Source organism: Botryllus schlosseri, chromosome 16 (genome assembly GCF_051294905.1).
Source record: "Botryllus schlosseri isolate E-star chromosome 16, Bs_hap1, whole genome shotgun sequence".
Taxonomy (NCBI): Eukaryota; Metazoa; Chordata; class Ascidiacea; order Stolidobranchia; family Styelidae; genus Botryllus; species Botryllus schlosseri.
Genome location: NC_137251.1, coordinates 11,262,322 through 11,275,483, shown reverse-complemented (window position 1 = coordinate 11,275,483; position 13,162 = coordinate 11,262,322). Strand labels below are relative to the sequence as shown.

Here is a 13,162-nt window from a genome sequence, read left to right as displayed (position 1 = left end):
GTAACACGGTTTACATTTCAATATATGACGTTCAGGTGCGGCGGAAAAAAATCCTTGATTGGGACGTGGAGGTATAAATCGAACCAACCCATTCATTTCACGTCAAATTTCGTCATTAAGTGAGATGCGGATGTAACTGTCACCTGTCTAATGACAGGCGAGGTTTATTCTCTGTAGCTAAAATATGTTTTACGATGAGCTAATATGTGAAACGAGCACGGAAAGCGCGAAAGAGACATTGCGATACCCTCGGTGTCATTGTCCAATGTCGTAATGCTCATATGCTTTACAATCCCCGAGTTCCTTCCATTGATCCGGCATCCAGGTGTTTGATTCAATGGTAATCGCTTTCTGAGTGATCGACATGAGTCATTTGTTTAAGTTTATTCGTAAGCATAAATAAAAAAGGAAAAATTCAGGTACCAAGTTGCGAAGATATTTAAAAATGAAACAAACACGAAAAAGTAGAACTAAAAGTTACATTATACGGACAACGACAAAAACAGTGCCTTGGACGCGATGTATTTGTGACGAAAGAACAGGGGTATGCACTATGCAACACGCGGGATGTTGGCAATGGTTGCGCTCGGGAGATATGTAAGAATGTATAAATACAGAAATGTACAGTACACAGAAAAACCGCATGGCATCGCGCTGCGGAAACGGCACAGACGCTTCGTGTAAATTCTGGAGCCACACAAAATGCTACCGATGTCCCGTTTGCGGATACACATGTTGTACATAGCGTATATAAATCACGATTAGTATCACGATTATTATTACTACTTCATAACGATGTAACACAACAGCGTCGTTATCGCCTACGAAGACTTTGTATATAAGCCTACGCCATGTGGTAATTTCGTAATATCCCATTTTGGTCTTTTTAGTTGGTAATCATTATTCACCCGCGCTCCCATTCTTCAATCCCTCTCGCTTCCATGCGTCACGTTACCACATTTGCATAGTTGAAAATGAGAATTCATAAAGGGCAGTTTACTGAACAACGGCACCTGATCAATGGTGAGCTTCGAGCATAACAGAAACGCGTGGATTCAGCTTGCATTCAAACATGCAATTCAATAACTCTCATTGCGTCTCGGCACCATAGAGATTGACAGTGGCTGCAGACTCGGATCGCGATTGCTGATATTGAACTCCGGTTTGGTTTCAATCTAATGCATAGCACGGTAACATAAAAAATGACGCCTGGTATCAAATAAAGTCGTAATTTCGCGCTTTTATATGGCTGTCATCCATGTTTTGGTAGCTAACGGCGCTTTGAAGAGTTACAGTATCCTTCTCCTCGTGTCTTGTCTTCCACATCCGGTAGCCCTTATAGCCAAACACCATTATTACGTTATAAAAAGATTGCGCTACCGAGAACAGCAGCGTGATAGGAACGGCGCTCGTAAACAAAGTCAAGTTGTCGGCGTAAGTTAAGAAGACGATGTTGTTCGACAGGTTGCCGTTTTGGATCGAAGTCTCGATGGCAACGGTCCGTCTGGCCCCGCTCGAAAGGTGAAGCTGCGGGATACAGCTGAGGAGATACGACAGAGACATTCCGATGAGGGGTAAGAAAACAACAGGCTGTAAATGCAACAGACCATGATGCCAAAAGAATCTGTACGTCTGGTAAACAGAATAACACAGGTATACAGAGCAGACTTGTTCAACAAAGTAGGCCAGGGGTCACGAACCTTTTTGAACCCGAAAGCAACTTCTTGGGTACTGCGAAGGGCTACCAGAGTTATATACATTATACACAGTTAAATAAATTGTCAGAAAAAGCCTATTAGCTTAATTTACCTTAAACTCTATGTCATTATTATTAATAATAAATTTTTATTTTTGTGGAGAGACTGATCATCTCCATGATTTCTCACAAAGATATATGGAAACAGATAACTATCAAACAAGCCATTTGGGGTACAGAATTTCGGAATAACGCGAAACAGTAACTTCATATTGTTAACAACACAGAACATTATGAGATATTCCAAGAGTGCAAGAGGCGTTCCATTTATCTTTTTGATTTTTATTTATTTTTCCAATGATTTTATTCTTATATTTTATCTGCGTGCACATTTTTCAAACTAAACATTTTCAAATTTTCAAGTCAAGTCAATTCAATTTATTGCTAAAAATTTTGTCATTTCAATACACTACAAGACTGCAATACAATGAAAGACAGGAAGGTGTCGAAACGAGAGTCTTTTGAAATCACAATATCCTATTTTAACCGACTAGCCACTAACGTATGAACTGAGCTTGATTTTTTTTGCATTTATTTTGCGGATTTAGTAATTCTACTTCTGATCTAATTTGGAAAAGCATGGGGGAAAAGAGGAAGTATTCCCTCTACTCTGCCATATTTCCCATTTATGATGTTGTGATGCTTTTTCACTTATCACGTCATACATTATCACCTAAATTTCTGTATTAATGGTTTCGTATTTTCGGGTCTGTAATCAATATACTCATAGCTCAAATTCGCCAACTTTATCCGCACTCTCCGCCGTCATAGCAACATTAGTTGGGAGTTATCCCAATAGTCATGTAAGATTTATTGCGAATTCGGGAGAATTTCACTAAAGATTTTATTGATCATATGCGCGTCAAAATTCGTGAGTCGACTCGGCGAGATTGTAGCCGACAGGGACGACTCTTTCGATACAGGTGAATTCAGAACGTTAGATGAATTTGATTACATCGAACGCGCTAAGCATGATAGTATTGTGTCAAACTCGGCCTCGAGGTATAAGCATTATCAACATAAAATAAACAGAATGCAAAACCTTGTCACAAAACAATCAGTGATCTTACCAGTACGGAATTCACCGTGAACACTAGCGGAACTTCGTTTCGTATCACCATAGCAACAATAGTTACGATCAGTAACACGAATCCAAATATACCGCATCCCTGAAAGTGATAAAGAGAGAGTTATTGTATATTGCATATGTAAGCACTATAAAGCGGACATGTAATTTAAATACTCGATGGAAACGTGGCGAACTCAGAATAAATACGAGGGAGTTCAAACCATTCTAGCCATATAAATCTAATCGACAGACGGCAGAACTTGATGCAATTGGCATATATGCATTATAACGCTTTTGCAGATGAGTAGCCTATAAACGGGGCCTAGGCCATAGGCCACGGTATATACTATGCATGCATATTAATCACAAGTTCACAACCTTCCAACACAAAAAATACTAAATATGTGATATACCTGGGTCTCAAAATGGTGGAGTGTTGATAGTGGTGTATTATTGTGCAGCTGCTGAAGGCAGACTGGCGATTAATATATCCCATATTTATACACGTCACTGCACATTAGGGCTGTTCAACAATAACTTTTATCCCGGATTCCAGCCATTTACTGATTAAATTATCAGGTTACTCTAAAAAACCCTGCACACCAAATTTGGTTCAATTCCAACACATATAACACTCCGCAGATCCAATTAAAAATTATAATTTATTGGGGAAAATTTAAAAAAAAAATTCAAATTTTTTTGTCAACCCCATGAAATTGTTGAGCTGTCTTCAAAGACGATGCAAAACAAATTTGAGTCAACTCCAACTAGAAGAAGCGGGGTTATTTGAGTTTTTCGTTGATAATCCTCGGATTATCCTTGATCAGCCCTACTGCACAATGCACAGTTGCACATATACGGTTTTAACTCGACAAATACAAAATCAAAATTGATCTGCAGACTGCGGTGTATCCAACGAGGTCGGGATATATCCCAACACATGATTGATATACAACATCTCGGGAGCTCTATCCAACATTTTAACAGGATAATATCCCGTAAGTATGCCGGGTATATAAAAAATGACGGGATACAACTGAATTCGTGACTTTACTGATTACAGATATGATTGCCGTGTCATTATGTTTGCGCGAACTGAATATGGACTATAATAGATGATTTAGTAAGGAGGATACACACACCACACAGAGAAACTGCATTGAAATCATCGGCGTCGAGGTCACAAGCAGTTGTACGAAATACCTTGAAGCCGTCTTAATTCATTTGGAATCATGCTTACATTACATTACTGATGCCGAATCTGGTGATTGTGATTGCCAATTCAATCTTGGGCATTTTATCAGGAAACTGCTTGGATGCAGAGCAAAGGTCGCACCATGTCCATGCGATAGCGATGGATCAATAATTCATGAAAAGATTGCAGTTCAGAATTGTAATGAAAATCAGCAGTCAGGTACAAATGTGCAACACGACTCAATCACGATTCCTGGTGCGAGTCCGGTTACATCTTTTTAACGTTCGCCTGAAAGTCCCTACATTGGTAGGCCTACCAGTAAAGCATGGATGCTTCGTGTGTATATTTAAGTCTCGAGACGCCCGAATGATCTGATGTAGCCTACCATAACCTTATGGTATATACACAATTTTGCACAATGCACATGCACAATTGCACATCGAACAATAACAATCGAAATCACGTCAAGTTCACCGATTCCCATCTCGACGGGACAGAACAGAATGCGTCCAAGAAACTTACCTTCGCCATGTATCGCGCGATTCTCACAAACTTTAGTCGAAACAGTATTCCCAGGATTATCGGAACGACCAGGCTCACGAGGCTTATAGCTGCAAAACAAGCGGTGTACATTTCGGATCGTAACGCGATTTATAATGTTTTTAAATACGTGAGGGAAACGGTGAGCATGCAGCATTGTCGCGTCAGTGGCCTCATCTCTGTTGTGGGAAGAGGGCATACTGCCATACCAAGTTTCTAATCGCAAGCTTCGTGACTTGTATATTGATTTTCGAACGTATTAAACGAAACATATGTTGACCTTTTTTATTTATATATGCTTTGTGTTTCTCATCATATTACAAATTTCGTAAAACATTCGACGTATACAAGAAAACCTTTTGTGTGGCAAAGAATTCATTACGGACGGGACATGGTCTCCGGAGCGGGTGGTATATACTGATACAGCGTATTAGACCACGAGACGCCACACTCGTACTTGATTATGCCTGCTATATTAGCCGGAACCATCAGAGTTACTCAAACATTTGGATTCTTATGCACAATGTGCAGTTTCTTGCTTTGAATCATCAAGGCCTATAATCATTCAGCGCCAAGAGATGTAAAAATAGATTGGCTATTCATATAATCGCGCGTGACGATGGCCAAGTAAAGCTATTCCACTATTAAATGAATAACAACGCTACGCTACATATATACTATACACAATTATACACATACCTAACGAGCTGTAAGGAATATGAAGTTCATCGCTAATTTGTTCGATGGACGTGAAGAAAAGTAACCACAACGGCACAGTGGCGAACGCAAGTATATTCGTGCAGGTCGTCAACGCGATACTAAAAAAGAAAGATGTTGTGTAAGTTTAGTGCCGATGTGGTAATAACGTAGCATATTGCAATACCTCAGAGCCATATCTCCGTCTACCATCATCGATATAACGTTGCTAAAGAGACCTCCCGGACTGCAACCGACGGCCATGAACACAATAGCATGGATTCCAGTCAAGCTTGCTATTTTAATGAGACTGTACGTCAGCACTGAATAAAGGAAAACAATCGTTACACAAGTGAAATTATATTGCACTGATTAAACAATAAAAGCCATATTACTAAGGTTAAGGTTGAAATGGGTTAGCATTATTGAGAGCACGAGAGATGTCTGCATACTGTATAAGTTTACATGATCATTCAACCATATCCAAAAACATACTGTGAATGGGGTTCGATGTTGCTTGCTGTTAGAAAGTATCATTCAATATTAAAAGTCAGCACATTTTAGAACACAAATAATTATACCACGTTCCGTTTTACGGAACGCAGCGTCATACGGAGCAGGCGAAGCACGGAGAAGCTGAAATGCAAATCGGAAAAAACCTGCGTTTTGAATTCATCACCAGACAGTAAAACAACGAAAACGCAGTAGTCTGACAGCATAATATTTGCCAAGTTCCAGCCAATAGGTAAAAAATAAATATTGAATACGGAGGAACATTTATTTATGGATTAAATTTGTAAATGTAAATGGATTAAATTTGTAAATGGATTAAATTGCGCTTACAGCGCTTCGCTAATTATTATATTTTGAAGGTAGGGAGTCGACAATATAATCTGTCGTACGGTTTCCAAAATTTCATAGTCACAACGTAGGTACCCAGAATGTTATCGGCGTTAAGGATGATGGTTTAAGCAGTATGTCTTCCTCGTGATATTGATCCCTGTTGAGCGCTAACGCGATCTGAATTCTATAGTCTATAACTGAGCACATGTGACTTTCGGGAGACTATATTACGGCATGCGTCAATCAATGTCTTTAGACGTCGTGTTGGAATTGAATCTCGGTGTCATTTCATCACCAAAAGCTATACCTTCCAGTTTTGTGGCTACACCGTCATGAAAGTGGAGCTGATTTCAAGATCGGGCAGATATAGTCACGATATAGACATGATATTCTCAGTAGTCGATCGGGTTCACATTTATTCGTATACAATTACATTAGATATAGGGCAGGTATGCATTGTTCATTCTCAACCCATACTTTTTGGTCACCATAAGTCAAATCATTGCCAAATTGAGCATTATGTGTATAGATATTTGTAATGCTGTTGGACTTCCAGAAAATATAATACATCTTCCGCACGACCCACGGTAAACCTTGGCGACATCTTGGATGTGAGATCGAACCCAGCAGTATGTAATCTCGAACGGGTGATGTCATTAAAATAAACACCTATCCCGTGACCGCTGGACAATAGCATTCGTGCTGTCACGCCTATCGCGGTTTAAAATCATAATTGACATCAAAGAGGTGCGAAGTTTCTCACAATGTAACTGCCAATAATTTCGCCCACGTTGACGAGTTCGTAAGAAGGATACACCGAAGCGATACATTTGGATTTAATATTCCGCACATTTCTGACAATCAGATATTTACAACGTATTCCATCACAATAGCTTTACACAACATCCGCAGACTGTTGACAGCCAAGAACAGATGGAAACCCGAGCTTGAATGGTCTTCGGGCGATCAAGTTGCGTTTACAATCTTTACATGCATGCAAACCATGTCGTTAATGATTGCAGCTATTTTGTTGATGTCCGTGGACTTTATGCATTACTAAAACCAATGTGGACGGTTTTAGATATGCTATCAAACGGGAGTCGAAATTACTGATCAAGAAGGCAAACCTGTGTGTGCAACTAAAACGGAATTCAAGGTTCTGTACGTGTAATGAAACTGTGGAGGAGAAAGGGTGTTACGATGTTTGCATAACGTGCGTCTCATTATTTGGGGTCTGAATATGCTAGTCGCCGCTATTTAGAAAAATAGTACGATGACAGTCGACTACAATAACCTGATCATGAAAAAATAACGGAGAGAATAAACAAAGGCATATCACGCACCTATTGTTACGTCAAAATTTTGTAAGAGGAACTTATAAATTTAGGTTTAACCGTGACGCCGCACGGAACCTCCTCCCAATGATGACTTGCGTTATTCCTAAATTCAGGAAAAGCGCATTTATGTTATTGATGGCCTTGCAATGCAGGTGTCAACCGGCATTATTGACCTGACTAACTGTCACTTGCGCTCATAGTCATCCGGGTTCCGGTATTCATACCGCAAAGTGTGGATACTGTATAGAATACTATCACCGCCAACGACTGGTGCTACTTGTGCGACTTTACATCGTGCCGGATTATTTCGCGCTAATATTCTTGTACTTAGCTGCTGAATATCTTATCGGACTTTTTCATTTAGATCACACAACATCGAATAGTCTCCCAGTGAGTTGTAAACACTTGGATCCCGTCTAAAACTTTTCGTCATATTGATAGTGACTGATGATCCCAATTGCAATGGTAATAGCTACTGAATCGTGAACGTCTTTACGCCCGAACGCCATGGATGGATACGTTACAGTTGAAGAAATTCATCAAGCGTGAAGAAACGAAATTTATTATCGATTGGTTTGTTAGTAGATTCGTCTTATAGTATTTACACCAGGATGTATGTGGAATTAATCAACCATGCATGTTCGACAACTACAAAATGGGTTACAGGACAAAACAAATCCCATCGACACCGTGTGTCGGCGGTTTATTCACCGGTCACCGTCGAGTTCGTTAGCAGTTCTATGGCCAATTCGGACCGAACACACAGTGCGAATGAAAACATACTTACGTGGCATCATAAATATCTGGCATAAAAGTCCCAAAATGAGTCCCTTTGGCTGTTTGAACACGCACTTTAGATCCAACAAATCGACAGCACTACCCATGCCGAACATAACGATCGCGAGGATGCATCTGAAATATTGAGCCAGAGTAATGTTAGTTGACTCTACCAGTTGCGAATCATTGTTGTTTTGTTACACTTTTTACAACGCCTATACTGACGTGATGGTTTCGAATTTGACTGGATCGCCGACGAATCCTACAACAGTACATATTGCATATTCGGTAATTGAACGATGAACACCTTCCTTGTGGCTCATACAAACGGTAATTTCAAGCCGTGGATTCGTGATATTTGATACATGTGAATAGGAATAGGAAGTATTGGGAAAATCCGATACCATGACGCCCGGTTGAGGTCATTGATATGGGATATCATATTTATGCTTACGATGGCTAATTGGCTATGAAAACTCGTCTACGAATTCGAACGTAATAAACCGCATAGTATTGGTAACATAGTAAGAATTTTCAAACTGACAAGCGATGTCCTATACTTCGTCTCATTGCAATATCACAAGTCTGCGAACTTACGTGATCAAAATCTTGAATGTTTCAATAAGAGGATCCAACTCGACGCCGTTCACTGGCGTAGTAGTAGTATTACCGGAGGTGACGAGGACATCGTAGGACACATTTTCAGTCATGCTCCTATCGCGGCTATAGTTCGCGTCAGTTGTTGACAAGTACTGGTACCTTACGGCCTATTCAGAACCTACGAAATTGTAATTGTAAGAGCGTAATCATTCCAGTCAGCATTGCATGGAACAGGATGTTATAACTATAACGCTCGTATCGCGTGTGGTTATTAGAAAATCGCAGAGAGCTGTTTTCGCACACCTCTATTTCAAGACAGGCGTCAAATATCAGGTAAGCTGATATTTAACAATATTGTATATTTAACATGAGTTCCATATCATAGCATATTCGCAGAAACCTCATAACATATCTACATATATGCTTCTTGATTTCGAAATCGCGCCATCGCCACTTGTGTCAAGAAATCGCCTATTGTCCCTCTCTCTCAACTTGTCAGCATAATCTCTTGCTTTACCTTGTTCTACAGACTGAAGAGTGCAAATGAACATCTAACTCAGAATTGGCGTTCACGACCAACTGACAACCATAATGCTTTCGGGTCGTCTGGCACTAACTCTTCAATCAGTCTCGCTCAAGCTTTTATACACTCGGCGGTCGCGCGCGACCGGCTTCGAATTGACAGTACAGATTCTGTCTATTGTTTGGCGTAACTAATCTATGCGTATGTGTCTGTATATCCATACAATTTCTCAATTATAACGGCAGTCAAAGATTTGTGATGCCTTATTCTAATTGGTAGTGCAAATTTCTGATAAGGCAACGCAGTCAATTAGTTCAACGCATTTGACTGAATCAACCTGCCAACACAGCGTAGGCGTATATCAATCGTATATGAGAGAAAGCACCGACGGGCGTTTACACGACGACACGTCGAGTCGTCCACTGCCAAGTGTCCAATGCCCATGTCTAACATATGCGACCCGCGAAGCAACGATGAGTAAACGAAAACACAATTTTCTTGTGATAACGAACACATTTCTGCTTAAAGTTCAGATATAAGAACTATAGTTCCACGCAAATAATAACCTCTCATAGTATTGCTACGTTATAACCACCCGATGGTGACGTTGTGTCATCAACACCAGATTCCTAGAACGTAATAAAGTGCACTAGCAACGCTGAGATTTCAGGTTAAATGGACTGAAAGGTATAAAATATTCACACCGGCGAAAATGTCCACGCCAAAATATTGTATGCAAGTTACATAGTGCTTAAAGAATACAATACAAATATATATGGTCGCAAGCAACGCAACATAACTCCTGACTCATAGCGCCACGGTCTTACAAACTCATTCGGTCTATTCTATCCATGAAATGTACGTCCTCTTTGAAAGCATACCAGCGATAGAAAAATTCTTCAAATCTCCCACTTCCTTTAGTGTGGTGAGTTTTGGGACAGTGCGGCCGCGGCGGTACAGACACCTTTTTTATGCCGTGACTCAAAATCTTCTCTATGGATGGTGGATACCCGATTTATAATTTAATGATAAGGAATCTAATTCGAAGATTCCGCATTTACAGATAAATCTACTGTATCTCTGAGGGCATACGCAGCGCCATCGCCGCATCACGGCTAAAACAAAGGGAGCATAGAAACATGCAGATAATATGCCGTGTCTTGAAGGGTAGAGCCATTGTTTCAGTGTATTGTAACTATATTCAATAGGCCAATCAGCGTATATTTGCCAATTCCATTGTCTCCGAATCAAGCTGTTGCTAGACAGGTGTATACTGGATTGATAGCGAATGATCCCACTAAATAGGAACTGTGTGGATTTGGAAGTAAACATTTTGCTGTTATTTGGCTGGCCCGGCCCGCAAGCGGTTTCAATCCAGCCTGGGATCCAAATTGAGTTTGACATCCCTGCTATAGCTGATAAACCATGGACGCCAGTATTTTTATCTGCACGACACACAGGCACGCATTTTACATAGCAGTGCTTCCCAACCGGTGGGTCGCGATTCGCGAATGATATGATGTACCTTACTTTCTCACGATTAGACGGACAGACAATACGCGTTCTCCTGTAAATTCATTTTTTTTTCGCCCATAAGTGCCGTAAGCCACGCTACTGTACTCACAATAATTCACTAGCCAGTTTATTCTTGATAGTCATTATGATTGGAGTGCGAAGTTGGACAGTGTTTTTGTGTAGGTCTATAATGCCTTAAAATTGGAACTCATTCCTTTTTGCAAAGGCTTTACGAGCATTGCTGGGAGAATGCAATCCAGCCCGATTATAATCAGAAATCAATTGCCACGCAACAAGCCATACTTGGAACTTCTTTGTGTTCGACGTAAAAGACGAATTATTGCTTTGAATACGCGCTTTGCGTTTGCAATCACCAATCACGTATATTTTCGTATGCTTGATGCATTCGTCGTGCAATTTCACTTGTGGCCGTCTAGTTGCACTTGTTGTAGTTGCAGTTGCACTGGGGATGGTGTGAACGTGAAGTTCACGTTCGCGTTCTGTGTGTGAACCTCCTAAATTTAGAGATTCACGTTCACAAACGAACCTTGGTAGGTTCTGCACTGTGAACCTTTTTCATATATTACAATTTTCACTTCATTACAATATCTGTGGTTGATATTTATTGCATTTCAACTGCGGGCCATTCTATGCATGGCAGTTATGGGATAAAAAATAAACATTAAACTAGGGTTACCATATTTTTGTGAAGCAAATTCCGGACACTTTCTAGCGCCCACTAGCGGATTTAAAAATGAGGTATAACACATTGTCTATTAATATGACGTCACACTAGCAGAGCATTGCCTATCGACAGTATACAGAAATGGAGAGGAGCATAGGTCATGAATTGGGCCCTCTGTAATGTGAGCTATGGTGATTGCTACTTGCTGGGGTCCGCAATAGATTTATCCACGGGCCGGATGAAATAGTCTGGCGGGCCGTGTCTGGCCTGTCGGGATTGTGTTTGACAGCCCTGCTATACTGATTGGTCGGTTCGGCTATCTGATTGTGTCTTTTAATCAGGTCCGAAACAACATTTTCTCTGCCCCCTTCCGCCCAAAAAAGCACTGATCTTGGGCCCACCATAGGGTAATCGATGTAACTTTCTGGGCACTTACTATATGCATTTGGCTGTTAAACTTTATGAATGAATTCTGTCAATAATATTGATTCTTCCATACATAAGGCTACTATAAAATGCACAAGCAGGTTACTGGTTACACATCCGGTGATTTCCAACCTTTTATGGTCGCGACCTCATTTCCATCTTGAAAATGTGTCGTGGCCCAGCTCAAAACTTGAATGAGCTAATTACTAAAAAATTGCAGTTTGCCCAAACTTACTCACGGCCTAGGAAGCTTATTACGTCCAACATCATCACGACTCCCAGATAAAGGCAAACGATCCCAAGATTTGGAACCACTGTCTGTGACTGAAGCGTCCAGTCGGCCTTAACCAACTCCAGGAATATATACCGTTAGCTTATATAATTGGACTTATTTCAGTGAATGATAGTTATTTATATTTATTTTGATTGCATTTTTGGCGAGGGTGGTGCCTGGGGCAATATTCCCTTCAATTTTTTACGTGTCTGCGCACACTCACCAACTCACTGCGCAGACCCTTGGACAATACTGCGTAACGACTTAAAAAAAGGTCATCGATTCGGATTTTTTATGCGCAACTTAGATTTTCTGTGCGCAGAGACCATGTCAGCGCTGCGCGTTTGCGCACGTGCGTAGCTTAGAGGGAACATTGGCCTGGCGCCCATACTAATATCAATGTACGCAGCGCGAAGAAAAATTTCGAATAGCATAATTCTGCTTGAACATAATATTGTTTCTGTTGATTTACGAAAAACTTTTTAGCCTACTTCAAACCTTCAAAATTCCGGACATTTAGGCATATTTTAGAAATTCCTCCCGGACGCAGATTTTTCAGTGAAATTCCGGACATGTCCGGGAAATTCCGGACGTATGGCAACCCTAAATTAAACGAGCATGCACATTGACAATCTCAAAAATTTTACTTGCTCTGTAACAAAAGTTTGCTCGAAATATCCAGCGTCCCGTTTGTGAATATTTAGTGACTCTCTACTGTTGTGAGCTTGACCCGCAATCACACTTCGCACAACATCAAAAGCGAATGATGCTTGTTCATTATATTCAACCAATCAATGAAATTGATATCGTAGTCTGATGTAACAAATCTAGCAGGTGCACGGGGTCAATCTTGATTTCATATGTTTATTGTATCATAAAAACCAAATCCGTGCGATTGGGGGGTTAGCTACTGCTGTATAACTCGT

At 40.5% G+C, this 13,162-nt stretch overlaps 1 protein-coding gene across 1 annotated transcript in view; it reads right to left on the bottom strand.

The window, feature by feature from the left end:
* Positions 1-369: 369 nt before the first annotated feature.
* The window catches only part of LOC145458337 (ileal sodium/bile acid cotransporter-like), a 15,368-nt gene continuing 2,575 nt past the window's right edge, over positions 370-13,162 (bottom strand). Inside the window, exons 2-8 of the mRNA XM_080336672.1 lie at positions 8,811-8,991; positions 8,224-8,348; positions 5,444-5,579; positions 5,260-5,378; positions 4,543-4,631; positions 2,827-2,925; positions 370-1,590 (exon numbers count right to left, since the gene is read on the bottom strand). Coding sequence (XP_080192798.1) covers positions 1,216-1,590; positions 2,827-2,925; positions 4,543-4,631; positions 5,260-5,378; positions 5,444-5,579; positions 8,224-8,348; positions 8,811-8,923 — 1,056 coding nt within the window. The 5' untranslated portion in view covers positions 8,924-8,991 and the 3' untranslated portion in view covers positions 370-1,215. The remainder of the gene's footprint in view (positions 1,591-2,826; positions 2,926-4,542; positions 4,632-5,259; positions 5,379-5,443; positions 5,580-8,223; positions 8,349-8,810; positions 8,992-13,162) is intronic.